Source organism: Bufo bufo, chromosome 2 (assembly GCF_905171765.1).
Source record: "Bufo bufo chromosome 2, aBufBuf1.1, whole genome shotgun sequence".
Taxonomy (NCBI): domain Eukaryota; kingdom Metazoa; phylum Chordata; class Amphibia; order Anura; family Bufonidae; genus Bufo; species Bufo bufo.
Window position 1 is genome coordinate 784,773,751 of NC_053390.1, and position 21,732 is coordinate 784,795,482.

The window sequence follows — 21,732 nt, forward strand, 5'->3', positions numbered from 1 at the left end:
AATACTGGTGTCTTTTTATGTTGCAGAGTAACATTTGGCCTCTTTCACACACCATTCCCTGGATGCGGCTACTACTTCTGTACCCCTATAGCTACAGACAGTGGCGTAACTAGAACTGACTGGGCTCCACAGCAAATACTTGAACTCCACCCCCCCCCCCCCCCGAACTTTAAGGCAGACCTCAGAACGGACCAAAAAGAAAGCGCCTCTGCTCTTCGTGCAACGCTGTGTCTAGGCAGCACTATACTGTGACCTGATGTCGCACAGCGTCATGTTATAGTGTGCTCCTAGTGTGCACACACTATGTCCCATCCTGAAGATGTGCACTGCCAGGACTAAGTGCAGCACAGGCATCTGGAGAAAAAGACCAGGGAGTGGTGAGTAATACCAGTGCTAGGACTAGCACTAATCTCACCTCTCTCTGGGCCCTGGAAATAAATCCATTTGTCCTCCTCCCGGGCCTTTTCCTGAGTTCAGGCGCCAGAGCAGCTGCTTCCCCTGCTTCCCCTGCTGGCTACAGTGATAACATGATAGCTGGTGTGGAAAAATAGGCGTACTTGGTTATGGACTCTTTATTGCCCTGTTCATACACTCTGTTTTTGGGTCCTTGGCCAATCCTTCTGATTACTCATCTCTCTTTGCTCCTCTCAGGATCTCTGGCTCCAAGGAGCCGCTGCACACATAAATCCTATTGCTGGTCAAAATCAAGATTCTGTGTGAGACAGTACGCTAATCGAAGTAGCCAGAGATGCTGAGTGATGAGGAGCTGAGAGGGAGGAAAGGTGAATAGATGGGCATGGTCTGGGGTGTAATTATAGGTTTTGGTCTAGGGTCTGATTATGGGGTTTGCGTTGGGTTCTTATTATAGGTCTGATCTGGGATATTTGATCTATGGTCCAATAAGGGAGTCTGCCCTGGGGTCTGATTATAAGTCTGGTCTGGGATCTTAATTATGGGGTAGAGTCTGGGGGTTGAATTTTGGGGTCTGGTCTGGAGTCTGAATTATGTACTTGTAGATTACACTCAGAATTTTGGCCTCTAGTCTGAGGTCTGAATTATGCAATTTGGTCTGGAGTTTAAATTTTGTGGTCTGGTATAGGGTCTCGCTTATGGTGCCTGGTCTCGGGTCTGAATTAGGAAAGATTTTGGGGCCTGGTGTGAAATAAAAGGGCTATCTAGCTTTTATAAACATTGTTGAGGAAATTCATCATTCCCTCCACTCCAGTTTTTCGGCGTAGAATAGTCTCAAACCAGTTTTCTACTGTAAAAGAAGACAGAACTCCAAGATATTTTAGTTTAGGTGCACGGACTGCAAGAGGTTGCGTCTAATTTATGACGAGACCTGCGGCAGTGCAAGGGATATCATATATCACCGTAAAATGCTGGTCTATACTAAATTTCACCAGCAAATGAACTCTGAGATCACTGCTGTGGGCAATACCCACCCACATAATGTCATCACTATAATGTACCTTTAGTGAGGGCAATATATAGGGAATATATGGGGAAAAATTGCCTAAAACGCCCTGATAAACCCCACCTTTTTAAAACTGAAAACTTTTAGCAACTACACACATAGTAGGTGTTACAGATTTTGCATTGGGGCAAAGGAGCTTCAAGTATAGGTACTGTAAAATTCTGTGGGTACCGTACTACAGCTGTATTAATGAGGCCACAGCCACAAGCTGCTACAATGTAGAAACCATACTATAACAGTGAATACAGGGAGTACAAAGCCTTTACAATGTCCAAACCCAATGTAAAAGCCAATTTATTTGACTGGAATTTTCCTTCATTAAATACAGCAAAACCAAAGTCACTTGTGTTCTGCTTAAAAAAAAGTCCTATGTGTAAGACAATAAAACTGAGGAGGTATGTTACAGACAACCGATAAGATATAATTACCCAATAATGTATAAAATGAAATGCAAATAAAATTAAATAATAATAATACATGGCGGTGGGAACGAATAAATACCTAGATTTTCTACACATACAAAACTAGATGACATTTTCAAGAAAGAAAAATTTGAATATACAAGTACTTATAGATTTTTTTTGTTTCATTCCACCTCAAGATTGAAAGGGCACTTGCTGTGACCAGACACTTCAGACTTTAATGTCTCCAAGAGGGAATATCAGTTTTGGATGACCCCTGTGCCATCGAGCAACACGTAATTCCATTCTTTCAAAAAGCCACACTCGGCCGACCTTCCGACTCAAAAAGTTCCAGTAGTTCATCGAGGCCAGTAGACCCTAATGAGTCTCCTTTTTTTAAAAAAGTTTCCGCCAAGGACCGCCAGCCCTTCTACCACACACCTAGATCCATCATTGCTGATTTCCTTTCCTTTTCTGCTCCAGCTCTTGTAAACGTTCTTCTCTGGACTGAGCGTGCTGGGACCCCACTTTGTGTGCCGTCTCTGTTGCAGCAATGTCTATCTGAGCGTATCTGGTGGCGCCTCCTCCTGGAAAAACAAAAAGAAAAGCAACAACGTTTTTGTAGTCATCTGTTATTTTAAGTTGTGATGCAGATATGTCATAGCAATAATGATGATGACATCTGACCGGAGTTGTTAGGAGGAATGAAGGGTATGATATCACAAACTTTCTCTGCAAAGATTGAAATTGTTGATTCTGTAAGGTAGTTCTCTGAGATTACAAATTTTTCCCCCCGCAGAAACGACACCACTCTTGTCCATAGGCTGTTACATCTCAGAAGTCAACTTCACCCATACCAATCTCCGACAGCTGCCATACTGCCTGGCTCCAGTCCATACTGCTGTGCACTTCCTGGTGAAAACTAGTTGCACACTAGCGTTAAAGCTTCTGGCAGGCTTTTCCGGCAAGAGGCACAGCCTGTTGGAGTTAGCGTATCCGGCATAGCCGTAAAGGGTCAGAGCACCGCCGGCCCCATTGACTATAAATTGTACCTGTCACCTTTTTCAGGTGTATTCGGCCAAATTAACCCCTTCCCAGATTAAACCAGGTATAGTTTGGCCCAGGCCAGAGTATACCCTGGGGACTAACTGTCCTAGGTCAAACTATACCTCGGGGTGTAAAATAGCCTAGTCCAAACTATACCCTTTTCGACTGGACAAAAAGATTTAACGCTAATGTGCTAACTAGCCTAACATGACAGAAATACCGACTCAACCAATGACCACTGAATCGGTTTAGTGGCTGACTAAAGAGGATCGTGTGATACTGTATTTCTGGCTAGAGTGGACAAATGGCAGCTCCTAACATAAGCGGGTGGAGGATCCGCAAGGTTGAGAGTTTTTTTTCATCTTTTCATTTTTTGACATTTGAGCCACATATAAAAAATTAACACCAGTGGACAACCGCTTTAAACTTAAAGCATTGTGCAAGTCATGAGGTCACCTGAAGGTGATAGTTATGTATCATTTATTTTCTTCCCTTCGTGCTCATTTTATTTACCTAAGCTTCATTAAGCAGAGCTGTAACCGTTAGTATAGGTTGGCTACAGTGTCTAAAGGGAGTCTGAGACACACCCCCTCACTCATCATTGGTTCCTAGTGCTTTTTTACCCCTCCCCTCTGCAACTCTGCTTCTCCCGATTGGCTCATGAGGAAGTCAGTGCATGGAAAGCTAAATTCTCAGACAGCCAGAATAGAATGATATATATATAAGATATACATTTCAAAATACAGAATACTAAAACTGCACTGATAAAAAAAATTATCATGAAACCCACACGCATATACTGAGGTAAATGAGCTTTAGCAGGTGATTGGCTTTTAACCAAAAATCATCAGCCGCAGGCAAAATTCGCGAATTTAGAGCAGAATTTATGTTTCTGTCTTACTAAAAACTGAGAAAGTAAAAGAGTATGGGTAAGAAAGTAAGAGCTCTTGAATTATCTTGGGAAAAACTTTAATAAATGCTTTTTTGTACCAGAAAGTCACAGGCAAAAATCAATACCAGTAATTTAGAATCCTTAAAATCTACTGCAGGGGGGAATGAAACTTCATTTTATTTTTGTTTAGTTTTTTTTGGATAGTTTAGCTGTAGAATTGATCTCTCTTTCAGTATTAAAGTTATAGTGCTGTTTTTTAGTATAAGGCACTATCCTAAACCAATATATTTTTAAAAATCTTCACTTGCTACCAGTAGTGGGAGATCTGTATTCAACTGTATACGACTCAACTGACCCGATGCAAAAAGCTGAGCCCATTAATATCCACAGCATAGGGGGTAACTATTAGGTCAGTAAGGGTTATACCACTGGGACTCCCACCCATCACGAGAACGCTGACCATGTACCCTGCAGGGCATACTTCTGCTCCATTCATCTCTATCTGTGTTGTTATCTTCGGCAGTCCCACGTCCCATGCTCACACTCTATGCCTGTGAGTGCAACAATGTTAAAAGTGCATTATATGTTGTGTCAGTATTAACTTCCTTCTATAATTATATTCATCTGTCTTCTTTGGCCTTGAGATAGTCTGCAGAGCATCTCTGCAGACTATCTAGTCATAATTCTGGGAAGTGCACCAGTTCTCGGCGTGCAGCCAAGGAGTGAACAAAGAGACAACATAGATAAGCATAAGGGGAGTATAAGGGATCATCCCTCTTCTATACCAATCAATGTAAATTTCAAATGTTATATTTATGGTTTATGAAGGTTGCCATGTATCCGCCACCTTTATTTGTAAGTATTATATAATCTTACTCACTGCGTCATTAAAGTGGAATGATCTGGTTGGACTGATCCGTGCTCGGTAACTTTCTACTAATTTGGATTTCACGTGATAATCAGTGGAACCTGATTAAGATTTGATAACAATGCCTCTAAGGGGCCCTTTTTGGGTATGATGCCCCATTCTTTTGATCGATGTGGTTCCTAGCAGTAGGGCCCTCACCCATCTAGTTACTGAAATTACCAGAATACCCCCTTTAGCTGAAGTCGACATTTCCAACATACGGTAGATACTTGATGGACAGTTACATGAAGTGACTGTAGAAGGTATCATTTCTTATCTAGCACTGTACGTAGTTTTAGATTTGGAGTTCATGGGGACTTTGTAACTTTAAAAGGGGTTAAGGGATTTTCTATACCTATGAAAATTTTTACAAACCGCTTAAAATTCTAAGAATAACAAGAGTGGTATACCTACATTGCCCCTGCTTCTCCCATACTAATGCTTCTGTGGTTCATCCGTCTCCAGCAATGTTATGTGTCTGGCTACAGTTACGTGAGTGTTGTCGACATGTCACTGCTGTGAATGGCTGTAGTGGTCACGTGTTGACCCACCATGCCATCGCTGGAGCCTGGTAAACAGATACAGGTGGGGGAAACATTTGCATGGCTTGGTAATGTATTACTGATTTTGTTATGTTATACCTTTATAAGTTGGAAAGGTTTGAAAACCTCTGTTTCACTTTTTTGGAAAAATGTTGGATGCTAGAGTTCCCATGTGGCCATAATCCTTGATTTCATCACATACCACACATGTGGTAGTAGTGGAAACCCAAAAATGTACCATCCCAATGTGGTTCTATGGTTTAGTAAGCAGGGGAGCTCCTCCTCAAAAGGGAACTGCTGTTCACAAGATGTCCCACAGCTGAGACCCACAGTGAACAGTCTTAGTCAGCGGGAGAACCCAGCAGCAATTCTGCACCACAGGGGAGATGAGAAATTATACAATTCTTCAATCACTGAAATCAATGGAATGTCTGCAATACAAGGACATGCCGGGTTCTCCAGAGCAAGTTACCATCTACTCTGGCTAATAGGTGAGGGTCCTGAATGGGGGACCTCTACTAACTCTTAAATGGGTTTTCCAGGGTTAGAAGAAATATTGAGCCCCCCTTTTTTTTTCTAAAAATAGCATCATGCTTGTCAATGAACCTTGTCTAGTGTTGCAGGTCAGCCTACTTCCAGTGAATGGGGCTGAGTTGCAGTACCGGACTCGGCTCATGTACTAACGTGGAACTTTTTCTAAAACAAAAAACTATCCATTTCTTTTAATCGGGGCAGCCCTTTTAATCATCAATATGGCATGTTAAAATGGGCTTCCTAAAATAAACATTGCCTTGAATTTCATCAAGAAACTCACTGTTAAAGGGGTTGTCTGGGTTCAGAGCTGAACCCGGACATATCCCCTTCTTCACCAGGGCAGCCCCTCTGAAATGCTCTGATGCTCTCCTTTGCCTGTGCTGAATTACGCAGGACAAGTGCTTTTTTCTGCAGATCCGTGACATACTTGGTCTCTGCTAGGTGGAGGCTTCTGCCTAGCAGTGTTCCCAGTGACATCACCGGCACTAATGGGCAGGCTTTAGTGCTGCCCTAGCCACACTGCTAGGCAGAAGCCTCCGCCTAGCAGTGTAAAAATGTAAACAAAAAAGCCCTTGTCTTGAATGCTGCAGCACAGGGCAAGGCTCATCTCAGAGGGGCTGGAGGGATGAAAATGGGGATATGTCAGTGGCGTACATAGAGACGTAAGGGCCCCATAGCAAGGATGAAACCAGGCCCCACACACAGGACAGAAGGGTTTCCCCCTAAACCCCTTTCAATTACCTTTGGGCCATTTTTCCCACTGCCTCATTTGCTAAGAGTTGTAACTTTAGAGCAGGGATGCCCAACATGCATCCCTTCAGCTGTTTCAAAACTACAACTCCCAGCATTCCCTAATAGCTGTAGGTTGTCCGGGCATGCTGGGAGTTGTTGTTTTGCAACGGCTGGAGGGCCGCAAGTTGGGCATCCCTGCTTTAGAGGGTAGAGTCCTGACCAAGTTTTCACCACCAGTAGAAGAGGGGATGATCCCAACTGGGCCCCCTCTTGCCCTGGGCCCCATAGCATTCGCATGGTCTTGCCGCTATGGTAGTTACGCCCCTGGGATATGTCCCAGTTCCGCTCTGAACCCGGACAACCCTTTTAACCAGGCACAATGCCTTTAGGGCTAGCTCAAACTGAATGCAATGATACCTTGCAGATGTATTGCTTCATCTGGAGACAAAGTATGTTTAATCGATATGCAAATGAGCAGTTGATTGCACTGAGGGCGGGCCTAAGCTAATCTGTGCACTCTTGATCCTCCTGCCTTCCACTGCCAGCCCCTCCCCCTTCTCCTTGATTGACAGGGCCAGGTTCCTACATAGTCATCTTGACTGACCCTGTAAAACTAGAAGGAGAAGGAGGGCCTGACAGAGGAAGCAGGAGGAGCAAGCGTGCACAGAGTAGCATGGACACACCCTCAGTGCACTTAATCTGCTCTTTTGCATATGAATTAAAAGTACTTTTTCTCCAGAGTGTAGTAATGGATCGCTTACATTTAACTGAGATAAGCCTATAAGACATTGTGCCTGGTTTACCAGTAAATTACCTGGTGACCAATTCCCTTTAAGAACAGTCAATAAGTTTTACATTAGTTTACATTTTAAACTTGAGAAATAAGCTAAGACACTGTGATCTTGATAAAGTACTTATTCCCCTTGTATAAGAGGAGCTACAGCATAAGCCTCAGCTTTGCCCAAATATCTTGGTAAATTTCCTTCGCCCATAAGTGCCCTTGTGCCTCGTTACAAGGCATCAATTATCAACAACTATGATAAATATTCATTAGAACTTGGAAAGAAATGTGCCCAGCTCGAGAAACACGGCCAGATGAAATGACACTCCATCTTTATTCATTTCCAGGTCTTAATTATAATGATTAGAGAATAAACAAACATGATTTCTCCTCCCTAGGCCAAGCATCGGCATCCATTATGTTGGCGATAACATGTCATCAGTCTTCGTTAGATAAATCTCACTTCACAAATACGTGGATGGATGGGAAATAAAAGGTCAGTAATGCGCCCTGGCTGACTAATTACATATATCTGTCTCAGATGGTGGTGGTCATCGAGAAGGTTTAATGCAAATGTCTGAGGCAGCCTATTCATCTAGATGCGCTACTAATTGTAGATTTCTATCCAACGGTGACTACTAATCGTATGACCATGCCTAGAGGCCAGGCAGTGATCGTGCCTGGCATTGTGTAGATACCATGCATCGGACATCAATGGTCTGCTGTCATGGTGGGAAACTGTCTCAGAAGGTTATGTCTTTAAACTGCCCTTTACAATCCTGTTTCAGATCCTTGCACCGTATAAAACATGCCGCAGATCACCCAACAATCGAGCAAGTGCTTGTTTGTCAGCAGCCAAAATAATCGTTTGCCGGCATCACATCATGCCATGTAAATGAAGTGGCAGCACACATGCGTGACCATTGGTTTAATCACTCTGGGGACTTAGAACACTTCTCATGATCGGTGGGAGTCCTAGTGGTCTGTTCGCCTTGATAAGAAACTATGGGGCTCATTTATGTACTGATATACGCCACTTTTGTGGCGTATATCAGTACAGATTTTGTTGCACCCGATTTGCGCAAAATCTGCAACTTTTCCCTGCTAGCGCCACTTTTCCGACAAATTGAGAAAAGGGGCATAGTGTGGGCAGGGAAGAGGGCGACTGGCAGGCCTGTCTCATTTATTTTTTTCTACGCCAATTTTTCGCATAGAAAATGGCTTAAATCTATGGCAGAAAGGGAGATGGTGTTGTCCCATGGCCTCATGGAGGAATCGCCAAAGTTATGTAGAGGCCTGCTCCTCTAAATAACTTTGGCAGATCCTCCACCAATACAGATACAATTAAGACAGACGTGGAAAACGCCGGTCTTAATAAAGGAGCCCCTATATTCGTATAATATATTCCATAAGTTGGGGGGGTTCTGACACCGATCACAGTTTGAAGAGGCGAAGATGCTTCGGTTAGCATTGTGGCCTCTTGACAGCATATTAAGCACAGCGTTGAACATTGTATAGTGGCTATGCTTGGTACTGCAGCCCAGGCCCATTCACCTGATTGAAGTTTAGCTGCATGTAAGCCACATGACTGATAAACATGATGTCACTGGCCTAGGAAGAGTCCTCAGCTCTAACTATAACTCTTCAAACAGCTGATCAGCGGGGTGTCGGAAGTCAGACCCCCAACGATCAAAGAATAGGTCATCAATATTTTACTCTTGGAAAACCCCTTTAAGAACTTTGCTAAAGAGTTCATCAGCTTGTAAGATGGCGCTAGACTTTGCCTAATTTCATACACTACATCTAATATCAGTATCACACTGTTTACAAACAGTGTAGATGGGAGTCTACATCATCTCATCATCCACCAACCAAGGTTGGGCTTCCACTATCCGCGGACCCCGTAGCAGCCATATAGGCATGTGGGAAGTTATGAACACCCTTGAAAGGGAGCAAATATGTGTAAAAATGTGGTTATAGCATATACGGTATATTAGGGAATTTGTGTTATATAGATAATTTTCCCTGTAGATAGTTTGCCGCATGACCAAACATTGAGCCTGAAATAGACATGATATGAGGTTTGGGCTATAGAGTCAAAGGGTAATGCACTAGTTAAAATCAGTTATTAGCATAGCACAAGTCGGCATGCAAGAATGAGAATTACATGCATACAATAGAACATGAATATTTATGCCTGTAAATCTTATTTTAATGAGCTTTAATCTTTCTGTATATAATTGACTTTAAGTGTAGCTCACACTCTCTGCTGACTTTATAGCTCTCGTCTAAGGTCAAGGTCAATAGAACAAACCATTTGATTAGCATATACAGTACGTCTTTATCTCCATGGCCTGTCAACTTTAATGGCTTCAGTAACAAAAACACTGCAGAAATCCTGGTAACAGATTTTTCTTGTTGTGTTGTGTAATGGAGAAGTTACAAAGTGACGTGTGGATTTTTATATCTAGGGTTATTGTTTGTCATTCAAAAGGTTCATTTCAAGGTTTTCGAGACTCTCTAATTATGGGTCAACTTTTGGAGACGTGACCCAACATCCTTCTAATGAGCCTTCCAAGAAGTGAAGATTAAAGGTGGCCCAAAAGGGGGTTTCCTACAGTAGGCTAAAATGTTCAGGATATGCCATCACCAACTGAGCCCCGACAGAATGAAGGGTGATGCTTCAGCTAACGGGTCTGAGAAGTTGTACCTGGATAAATAATGAAGGGCCATCCCATGATTGGTGAGGGTCTTGGAAATCTAAACATCTGAAGATGACCATACACATTAGATTAATGTCGGTAAAACTGATTTTGGCAGAACCAGCCAACCATCTAATGCATATGGCATCCCGATTCCCTTTTGACAGATGATGTTGGGGGAGAAAGGAGGATGAGGCAAATTGAATTTCAATGTGCCCAATTATTTTTGTTCTAGGGAGAAATTATTTAACACCAAAGGTGTCTTGCAACGGGTTATACCGCTCTCCTCGTTGAAAACATACCCGTGCTCAGCAAAGTGAGCATATGCATAGGAGGTTTCGGGAGGAATAGCAGTTGGCTTGTTTTTTTGACTTTTATGGAAAGTGTACGGCCATCTTAATAATAAGCCAGCAATGTTTTTATCCCGGAAACCCACTTTAAGCCCAGTTCTGTGACAAGGAGTCAATGTAGTGTAATAAACACTTTTAAGAGGACCACGGCCACCTACTGAGAAATTGAAGGTGTAGCCCCATTTCAACCCATCAGATGTAAGTTTCCATTCTTTTAGCGGACAGTGGGAAATCTGATCTGCTTAGGCAACGTATTTTTGTTGCAACTAATTTTCAATCAGTACATGAGGTTTAGCGTCATTGTGCAATATGCTGGTAAGTCTTGATGAGATTTATCCTTCCCTACACTGGAGCATAGGTGTCCTGATAACATCCAAGAGCTGATGTCTCATCAACTATCAGCATTGTCTTTGGTCTATGGTGACTCTAAGACAGCATTCTGTGAATGGTGATATCTCAATGTACTGCAGTCCACATTACATTTATTGTATTACAGTATTTTCCTTCCCTCTGATACGCATTGAGCTAGTAACGAGATCTTTATTAAAATCCAGTGACAATTATTTTTATTATTTTCACTCCAGACATGTCAATAAGTCATAAATGTCCTCTGACCCTGGCCACATATAGGAGAAGACAAAAACGCAACTTGACTTTATGAATGGTGGTCAAGGGATCTTGTTCTCACTATAGGAGGTTCCCAGAGTACCCCATGCCCTCCATGTCTGAAGCTTGAAAATACCTTTAAAGAGCATCTGTCAATAAGATCAACCCTATTAAACTAGCTATAATAGTTGACCCTGCTGATTAAAAACATTTGTTTTTTTTCCCATGATCAGTTGCAGCTCTTCGGAGAAATAAAAATGTTTTATTTTTTTTAAATATGCAACTTAGGGCTTAGGGGCACCGAAAGTGGAGGTCCAGCCACTTGGTACACCTTAGCTCCTCTGCTCTGCTTCTTTTGACACTCCCCGCTCTATGGGGATGCCTAGGCCTGTCAATCAACTGGACGGGGGAGCGTGCAGGGAACCACAATGGAGGAGCTAAGGTGCACATAAGTCTTAATTTGCCTATTTTGTAAAAAAAAACACATATTTCTCCTACATGCTGCAATGGATTGGGAGAAGAAAGGATTTTCTAAGGATTGTAGATTGCCTACTCCCTATTATATATTGTGTAAGTTGACTATATAGCACCATACTCTTGCATCTGCATGATGTACCACAGCTATTGATGTTCCTATCTAATACGTTCCGATTTCTTCAACTGTTGGACTTACTATTTGGGTTTTGACTTAGTGTATTTAATATAGAATAGAGCAGGTCAGTGGTTATTGCAGAAATGGCTTCAATGTACCACATTAGGTCGTGGCTAAGTTAAATCTCCAGTATTCTGTATCTTCCCTTGTAATGGTGACCCCTGATGACGAAGAAGGTTAACAATTAGTCATTGCCATGGAGACATGTGAAGGATCTGCTTGGATGAGAGTGATGGATGTTACCTCTTATTCCTGTACTAGGATCTTGAAGTTCTAATGCCATGTAATGGAGCTGTTTCTTTGATGTAGGGCTGATAGGAATATTTACATAAGTTGCTGTCTCACTGCGAGGTCGGTCAGAAACCAGTGGCTCGGCTGGATAACCTCCTGCCCCTGCTGACCAGATGAAGCAGACATATTCGCGTTAATTCATGCTTGTGTAGCTCACACCACTGAATGTTAGAGATGACGACAAACACTGCAGCGCAGGCCGCCAGGCGTATAACACATCTAATATACTGTAGAACATTTGGGAGCGCTTGCATGCATAAAGTAAAATATGTTCCAAGATACCATCTTACTATATTCATATATATAGAGGAATTTTTGATAAAAGCTATAGTTTCCTGTTCTCTGAGTTTGAGTTTCCAATCTCTTTTTACCATGTTTTTTTTTTTTGTATTGTTATAGATGACCACAAGACAATTAAGACAGTTGCCTTTGGGCAAAATCATTGGAAGAGTATTAACCAGGCTCAGATCTGGTAAGTCTTGTTTGGCTAGGGTTGGTCTGTAGTTTTGTAGGTCCATCAGAGGAAAAGTTATTCACCCATTTATGAAGAACATGAACATGCCCATGCATTCCACTGTAATGTTTGGTGTTATCATTGTACACACAGGACAGATCATCAATGAGATCTAATGTTTTATTTGTGAACCATCCCATAAGAAGTAGACCCTAGTGACAAGTGCTCGGTTTCAAAGTCACCTTCGAATGAGGTTGTGTTCTGATGGTCCCATTATGGTGGCAAAACCTGGACCCTCTGGTACACTTGTGAGACAGTCTCAACCTTTTTATGGCTAATCTGAGGTCTCTTACCAAGACGTGAAAGAAAATTTATTCCATTTGCCAGTTTTAGATATTTTAAATATTAGTTTTGTCTACAAAAATATGTGACAAATAATATACCTTCTTAGTGAAGACCACCAATAAATACTCAACTTTTAATACAATTTTGGGTGTCTCAGAGAAGGTTTATGGCATATATATTCTTCTGTATATTCTTCATTCTTCTTCCTTTATATGTAACATATATTTATTGATTTCCAATAGCACAGGTTGTACTTAATTAGGATAGAAAAATATGGGGAAAAAATAGATGATATATTAACCTGTGGTGAAAAAGGCTTAGCAGTATGGCCTTAACCAGTTTGCTGCAGATAAAAGCACTGAATAGTAGCACTACATACATATTAATGAACCGTGGAGGGGGGGAGGGCAATTAGAAAAAACATAATAGTTTCTTCTTTTGGGTCACACATGTCATCCCAGTACAGAAGGGCTCTGATTGACTCCAACCCTTCAGAGCACCTGTGTGGGAGATGGTCAGATTGATCCTTATGTTGGATACCCTTTTTTGTTCTAGTAAAACCTACAGGACTGCACTAAGCCCATGAGGAGGAGCTAGGAACAAATCCAAGCAAGTGAGGCCTACAGAGTCCACTTCTATAGTGTGTTTGCATACTTGCCAATATTCAAATTGTAAAAATCAGGACTTCTAAACTTGCAAAGCCCCCAGACTACTGGGAAGACGAACATTTTATAAACATCAGCCCTTTGGTGGTCTTATTCCTGAGATTGCCCTACCAAAATAAAAACGGTTAACCCTTGTCCAACACGATCCATCTGTCAGCAAATGTATTTGCTTCTGTTGTCTTGAAGTTCTAGTTTTTTCCACTATGAGAGAACTATATTTTGATTTGCTTGAATGTCATTGAAAAGATTAGCATAAAATGACTGCTAAAGTGAAGGCATCAAGGAAGACCTCATGGATTCCCTCAGTCCTCCATCTATATGGAGTCCATTATTATCCATCAACCATATGACCTATTCCTTCTTTGATGTGTCTGTAACACCACAGGTACTAACAAAATGGCTGCATGTTACTGGACTGTACACGGGCAGTTGCCAAAATGTTCCTTCTCTGATATCACTTCCTGCACTACAACTATTGGCTAAAAATTCTTCTTCCAGAATTCCTGCTCTAATCGTCCCCTGCATACACTTTGTACATAATACTGTAATACTGAGAGATCTCTACCATGTTATTTCCTGTATTGTTAAAGATCTATAGTTTATAATATCTTGGAAGTGTGAATTTTAGAGATCAGAGTTGAAAGAATTCATTGCCCTGGTTTGTTACATGACCCTAATAGTTCCATTTTACTAAATTTGACTATTTGACTAAAGAATCCCTTTAAAAGAGACTGTCACATCCAAAATAAATTTCAAAATAAACATATTGCCTTGTAGGATAAGTGCCCAAAACATAACCATGCCTTTTTTGTGAAAATCTGGTCCTCTAATTCTGAGAATTATTTATTTTATTCTTATATTAAATAAGGTTCTAGGTGTACCATGTCTGGGGCACCAGTGTCATCACTACTGGCTATGTAATCTCAGAGACTGTCTATCAAAAAAGAAAGGGACGTACTGGGAAGCAGTATGGTGGAGCAATGGTGAACCAACAGAGAGGCCTCACCGACAGTGCACTAGAAACCTTATTTGCATAAAAAATAAAACCAGACATTTCTCAGGGTTAGACGAGCAGATAAGAGGGAGACCCCTCTGCTTGAGAGAGAAATGCATCTAGTTGTGCAAGTGAAACAGAAAATAATATGACTGAGGAAGACATTAGGGAAGCCCAAAAAAGACCGTACCCTTCACAGTAATGATTCTACAATAAAGCACAGCCATTATGCAAACTTTTTTTGAAAACTCAAGCACACTGCCTACAGTTATCCTTCATTTACAGTAAAATACAAAATCATTCAAGAGTTTTGCAAGCTGAATTACAGGAATAGTTTTCTAGAGAAGTATTTATGATTCCCCAAGATGAATTTATTTTGACTACTCTGTAGAGAACTAGCCTTCAGCAGAAAAGGCAAAAAGAAAATGGTAGTTCCCAGTACTCATTAATCAGACATAATGCTGGAGGCCGATGTCTCTAAGAACTAACTTGATGGGTGGCTCTACGTACATCGCCTTTTTCAGCCTTCATGAATTTATTCTTATGAAACTATTTATTTATACAGAACTTTTACCACTCTTCTATATGGTCAATTTTTCATTGTGCAGTGTTCAAAAATTATGTTAGCTGTAAAACTCTCCAAAGACTCATCTCCATATCGTAAGTAGCCTCTGGGAGACATAAGGCTTAACCCAAGGTCTATCAAGATAAATATGAATGCCCTTGCTCTTATTTACTCCAATAAGTGTGGGTCTATCATCCAGTCCAGAATATAAATGCAGCAATATGTAATGCTCTCCTGATTGCTCTCATGGATAAGTAGTAAATTCAATTAAAAAATTTAAAACCGGAGCAGTCGAAAATGTTAAGACCTAAAATCAAAAGAACTGCTTCTTAATTACTGTAGCAGAGGTTGGGGACCTTTATGGCGTTTCTTAGAGTTGTCATTAAAGTGCCTTGATAGGTCTGTAAGAACCCCCTTCTATTAGCAAGAGCTAATAACTGTGGGAAACAAGGCTAATTGTTTTGTAGGAAAATGAAAGGGGGGAGGGGGGCGGGAGAAGGTTCAGACTGTGAACTGCAGGGTTGCAGTATGATGTCAAGAGTTAGGTTCCCCTATACTGTATCAACTATGTGGTAATTCACCGTGAGTTATCATCGGGGTAACAACCACTGAGATTCCAGAGGAGGAGCCTGTATTTTCACTCTGATGTAGTTGGATCATTGCGGACAGCATCAGACTGGCCATGCTTGGCACTACGAGGATTGTTTTATTTGCCTTGATATAGTGTACCTTGGTGTGCCTTCTTTGCATCCCTACTGGCTCGACTTCTATTCTTCTCCTTCCACTGCTATGCTTTTGTCTGAAGTCTCTGGCCCAGAATGAACTCTTCACTGTATGGTCTTGTGGGATTTAGAAGATATTGCAAGATCATGCTGAGCCAGTGGCAGGGGTGGACTGGCCATAGACCGTACAGGGAATTTTCCCGGTGGGCTGATGTCTATAGGGCCAAACAAGGCCTCCTCACTGGCCCTGACTGGGTACATAGTACTGGGGGAACTATAGGGGTCATTATTAGAGAAAGTCCAGGCAGCATGCTGAAGGTAGGGCTGGCTTGGTGCTGTGGTCCACATCTCACCTCCAAAGCCCTGCTCCATATCCATATTATAGACAATTGGAGGAGGAGGGAATGGCAGCTACTAATGGTCATCACACAGGACAGATTATGAGGCAGTATATTGTGCTACACTGTGGTATTTGGTTCTGTGGGATGATATTCTGCCCTGTGGTATTACTGACCCTGACAACTTGTATTGGCCCCATCTACTTGTGTTGCCCCACCTTACTTCAGTTTGGACCCACCTATAACATTGGGGCCTCTTTTAGTTTTTTTTTCCAGGGCCACTTTAAGTTCCCAGTCCGGCCCTGGCCAGTGGTTTGACGGTCAGAGACTTTGGACCCAAGCGTCGGCAGGGGAAGAGAAGATCGAAAGATGTACCTCAAGGTACAGTAAGTAAAACATTCTCCTTATCGATGGCCAGTTTAATGTTTCCTGCAATGATTGACCAACATCAGAGTGAATACAAGACTCCACCTTAGGAGAATCGCTGTGGTTTCCACCCAGATGGTAAAACATAGTGAATTAATACATTGGAGCACAAAAGAAACGGAGGACAAGTCTTGGGAATGGGGGTCCTACTGGAAAAAAAAAAAAACAGTACTCAGGGAGTCTGCAATTAAACATGCTATAAATATTTCATTTAAAAAACTGATGACAACTCCTCTCCTCTTTATTAAGATGCAGATAGGCTGAAAAAATTATTTTTGCATTGTATTGATTTGTCATAGGTGAAAATGGAGGTATGTCCGGGTTCAGCTCTGAACCCGGAGAACCCCTTTAAGATTCTACAAGGAGTAATCAGTGCAAGCAATATGCACCACACAAGTACATTGAGCGTGTTCCCACAGACATTGCCCAGCATAGTCACTTGCTACACTGCAGGGAAATGTGACCCCACAAGATCTTCTGCTCTTGGGTTATTTCAGAGGAAGGCTGCTGGTCCTCAACATTAGTCCTCAGGATCATGCACATGTAGATAGTGATCAACTTTCGCCAAGACCTTGTCATAAAATGCATGAGAATTTGGCACATTGTTGGCACAATTGGAAACATCTAACTTGGGAAAAATCCACTGCATTCAGCTTAACGGGAAAGAGGTGTGACCTAAGCAGTGACATTTTATGTCAAAGTTACACCAAAATTTTGGAATAAAGTTCTATCACAAAGCAAACCAACAAATAATTATAAAGTTAGACAAAAGGTCCCTGTCATTGGGTTTTCCTTTTGTCACTATATGGTTTGGTGCATCTTTACACGGCAATGTCTACATTTTAGAGAGGATAGAAAATCTGCCCCATTGTTGAAGCCTAAATGGACTTGCACCACCATATGATGCCGCCCTGAGGCACCTTACTTCCCTAATAAACTAGTCCAATGGAGCCATTGGCTTTGTGTAATTTCTTATACTTTCAAGTTACTAACTTTGTGTGTCTGCACTTATCAAGTTTTTGACGGGTGGAAGATCTGACTACTGTTGTTTCTCTACCGGTAACTATCTACAACTGCTGCAACAATGCTCCCCCAATTTGCCTTGTTTTTGATGACATATCTGATCCCATTTGTCTTCTGGAACCATTGGCTACTATAGGGAAAATAAGGGTCAGTTCCAAAGACAGTGGGATCACCTTTAGAGCTCATGCACACAAACGTATTTTCTTTCCGTGTCCGTTACGGTTTTTTTTTTCGTTTCTGTATGTTCCTATTTCCGTTCCGCCAAAAAATGTCCTATTATTGTCCACATTACGGACAAGGATAGTACTGTTCTATTAGGGGCCAGCTGTTTAGTTCAGCAAAATACGGAATGCACACGGATGTCATCCGTATTTTTTGCGGATACGTTTTTTTGCGGACAGCAAAATACATACGGTCGTGTGCATCAGGCCTACCGCTTTAGATAGGGACACCTAGGTCCCTGCCATTGGGTTTTCCTTTTGTCACTATATGGTTTTGTGGCTGTTTCAATAAAGGGGGTTACTTTATTTCTCTGTGATTTTCAATAATGAAGTGGAACGGTTGCCCACATCAGCCAATTTGTTTCCTGCTCTAAGCAGAGACTTTGTGGAATATAATTAACAAAATGATAAATTAAAAGCAATACACCACCAGACTACTACTACTGCTGCCCAACATATTTATGAAATGAATATGTGTTTGATTTGAAATGGTTTGTACTTGAGGAACTAAAGGGGTTGCCCGACCTCAGCCTTTAATGGCCTAGATGGGAATAACCCATAATAAGCTGCGGCCCAGGGAGTTACAGAAACAGCAAAGCGAAGGCTGTTCACCCGCTTCCAGCCACCCCTGTCCAGCACCTACTGTGGATTATACCTAACTTGGCTTTTCTAGACAACATGAGGTTTATTGGATTTATACAGATGAGGTTTATATGGACCTTTGAACACAAAAAATGTATCCCCTTAAGGACCAGGCCAAATTTGGCAACAATGACCCATATTTACTTACGTGTCTGCACCAAAGATCTGCCTAAAAAAGTGCAAATTGGCGCATTTAGGGCTTCTGTGCTTTTTTCCTACATGTCCAACAAGTGTGCAGGGCTTAGTAGAAAGTGGGTAGAGCTTCACATGAAAGGGGTGGGGCTTAAGATGCGCCATTCTGTGGCACAATTTCGCCAATTCTGGCATAAAATCTGTCTCAAAGTTAGGCCTCATACACACGACCGTTGTGTGAATTCGTTGCCGTTGTTCCGTTTTCCGTGATTTTCTGTGGACCCATTGACTTTCAATGGGTCCGTTGAAAACTCGGAGAATGCACCGTTGTTCATCCGCGGCCGTGATCCGTGTTTCCTGTCCGTCAAAAAAATATGACCTGTCCTATTTTTTGGACGGACAACGGTTCACGGACCCATTCAAGTCAATAGGTCCGTGAAAAAACACGGATGCACACAAGATTGGCATCCACGTCCGTGATCCGTGGCCGTAGGCTACTTTCACACGGACGGATCCGCCGATCCGTCTGCATAAAAGCTTTTTCAGAGCTGAGTTTTCACTTTGTGAAAACTCAGATCCGTCAGTATATTCTAACACAGAGGCGTTCCCATAGTGATAGGGACACTTCAAGTTAGAATATACTACGAACTGTGTACATGACTGCCCCCTGCTGCCTGGCAGCACCCGATCTCTTACAGGGGGCTGTGATCCGCACAATTAACCCCTCAGGTGCCGGACTTGAGGGGTTAATTGTGCGTATCATAGCCCCCTGTAAGAGATCAGGTGCTGCCAGGCAGGAGGGGGCAGACCCCCCTCCCTCCCCAGTTTTAAATTCATTGGTGGCCAGTGTGCCCCCCTCCCTCCCTTCCCTGTATTTAACTCATTGGTGGCCAGTGCGGTCCCCCCTCCCTCCCCTGTATTACTGTACATTCATTGGTGGCCAGTGGGCCCCCCTCCCTCCCCCTCCTAATTAAAATCCCCCCCCCCTATCATTGGTGGCAGCGGAGAGTTCCGATCGGAGTCCCAGTTTAATTGCTACTGCAGTCCTGGTTGCCATGGTTACTTACCAATTTTTAGAAGCATTATACTTACCTGCGATGTCTGTGACCGGCCGGGCGCTCCTCCTACTGGTAAGTGACAGGTCTGTGCTATGAGCAATGCGCCGCACAGACCTTTCACTTACCAGTAGGAGGAGCGCCCGCTGCCACCAATGATGGGGGGGGGGGGGGATTTTAATTGGGAGGGGGAGGGGGGGGGGGCCCACTGGCCACCAATGAATGATCAGTAATACAGGGGAGGGAGGGGGGGCCGCACTGGCCACCAATGAGTTAAATACAGGGGAGGGAGGGGGGGAACACTAGCCACCAATGAAAGTACAGTAATACAGGGGAGGGAGGGGGGCCGCACTGGCCACCAATGAGTTAAATACAGGGGAGGGAGGCGGGGCACACTGGCCACCAATGAATGTACAGTAATACAGGGGAGGGAGGGGGGCCCACTGGCCACCAATGAATGTAAAGAAATACAGGGGGGGGGGGGGGGCCGCACTGGCCACCAATGAGTTAAATACAGGGGAGGGAGCGCACACTGGCCACCAATGAATGTACAGTAATACAGGAGAGGGAGGGGGGGCCACACTGGCCACCAATGAATTTAAAACTGGGGAGGGAGGGGGGTGTGCCCCCTCCTGCCTGGCAGCACCTGATCTCTTACAGGGGGCTATGATACGCACAATTAACCTTTTAGGTGCGGCACCTGAGGGGTTAATTGTGCTGATCACAGCCCCCTGTAAGAGATCGGGTGCTGCCAGGCAGCAGGGGGCAGTCATGTACACAGTTCGTAGTATATTCTAACTTGGAGCGTCCCCATCACTATGGGAATGCCTCTGTGTTAGAATATACTGTCGGATATGAGTTTTCACGATCTAACTCAAATCCGATGGTATATTCTAACATAGAGGCGTTCCCATGGTGATGGGGACGCTTCAAGTTAAAATATACCATCGGATTGGAGAAAACTCCGATCCGATGGTATAATAGGGACTCCTGACTTTACATTGAAAGTCAATGGAGACGGATCCGTTTGCAATTGCACCATATTGTGTCTACGTCAAACGGATCCGTCCCCATTGACTTGCATTGTAAGTCAGGACGGATCCGTTTGGCTCCGCACGGCCAAAGTCATGTCCGTGGATCCTGCAAAAATCAAGGAAGACCCACGGACGAAAAAACGGTCACGGATAACGGAACAACGGAAATCCGTTTTGCGGACTGCAAAAAAAAACATCCGTGTGCATGAGGCCTAAGCCAACAAATAGTTTGTACAGAGTTAGTAAAACGTGTCTATCCCGGCAGAAGATTTATCATCCGGCCTGAGCCCCTGGGATAAATCTGGGGCAGGTCTACACAGCCTGGCTAAGCTTACACCTGTAGGGTTAGTAAATCTGAGCCATTGTTTATGATTTTTCCTCCTCCTCTTCCAAGAGTCATAACTTTTTTATTTTTCCTTTTACATAGCCAAATGAGCTGTACTTTTTTTCAGGGTGAACTGTATTTTTTATTTATCATTTTGGTAGACATTAAACTTTTTCATTTTTTATTCCACATTTTGGGGAAGCAAGGTGACCAAAAAACAGCAAATTGGGCATTTTTTTTACAATGTTCACCATCTGCAATAAATATTTGTTTTTGTATTAAGCATCCATAATAAATGCATAATATTGTGTGGGGTTTTTGTTTTGATTAAGTTTTTTAAACATTTTTAATATTTTTTTTATTTCAATTAAGGCTACTTTCACACTCGCGTTTTGGCTTTCCGTTTGTGAGATCCGTTCAGGGCTTTTACAAGCGGTCCAAAACGGATCAGTTTTGACCTAATGCATTCTGAATAGAAAATGATCTGCTCAGAATGCATCAGTTTGCCTCCAATCAGTCACCATTCTGCTCTGGAGGCGGACACCAAAACGCTGCCTGCAGCGTTTTGCTGTCCACTTGACCAAACTGAGCCAAACTGAGCCAATCCGGCCTGGCACACAATGTAAGTCAATGGGGACGGATCCGTTTTCTGTTTTTATAGAAAACAGATAATTCAAACGGATCCGTTCATGACGGATGCATGCGGTTGTATTATTGTAACAGATCCGTTTTTGCAGATCCATGACGGATCCGCCCAAAACGCGAGTGTGAAAGTAGCCTAAGCTTGTACAATACACTGCAATGCTTCTGTATTACAGTGTATGGTATAATAGGAATCTCAACTTAGCAGGCCTGAGGCTGCCCTGTGTTGTGGGGG

General features: G+C 42.8%; 1 protein-coding gene across 4 annotated transcripts in view; it reads right to left on the minus strand.

Moving 5' to 3' along the window:
• Window positions 1–1,040: 1,040 nt before the first annotated feature.
• Window positions 1,041–21,732, minus strand: part of DOK7 (docking protein 7) — a 144,131-nt gene continuing 123,439 nt past the window's right edge. For 2 of the 4 annotated variants that reach the window (XM_040419171.1, XM_040419170.1), the window contains one exon: window positions 1,041–2,465. In XM_040419171.1, coding sequence (XP_040275105.1) covers window positions 2,329–2,465 — 137 coding nt within the window. In that variant the 3' untranslated portion in view covers window positions 1,041–2,328. Of the gene's footprint in view, window positions 2,466–11,654; window positions 11,785–11,866; window positions 12,020–21,732 lie in introns of those variants that run through there. The other 2 variants (XM_040419168.1, XM_040419169.1) reach the window with 2 other exon arrangements.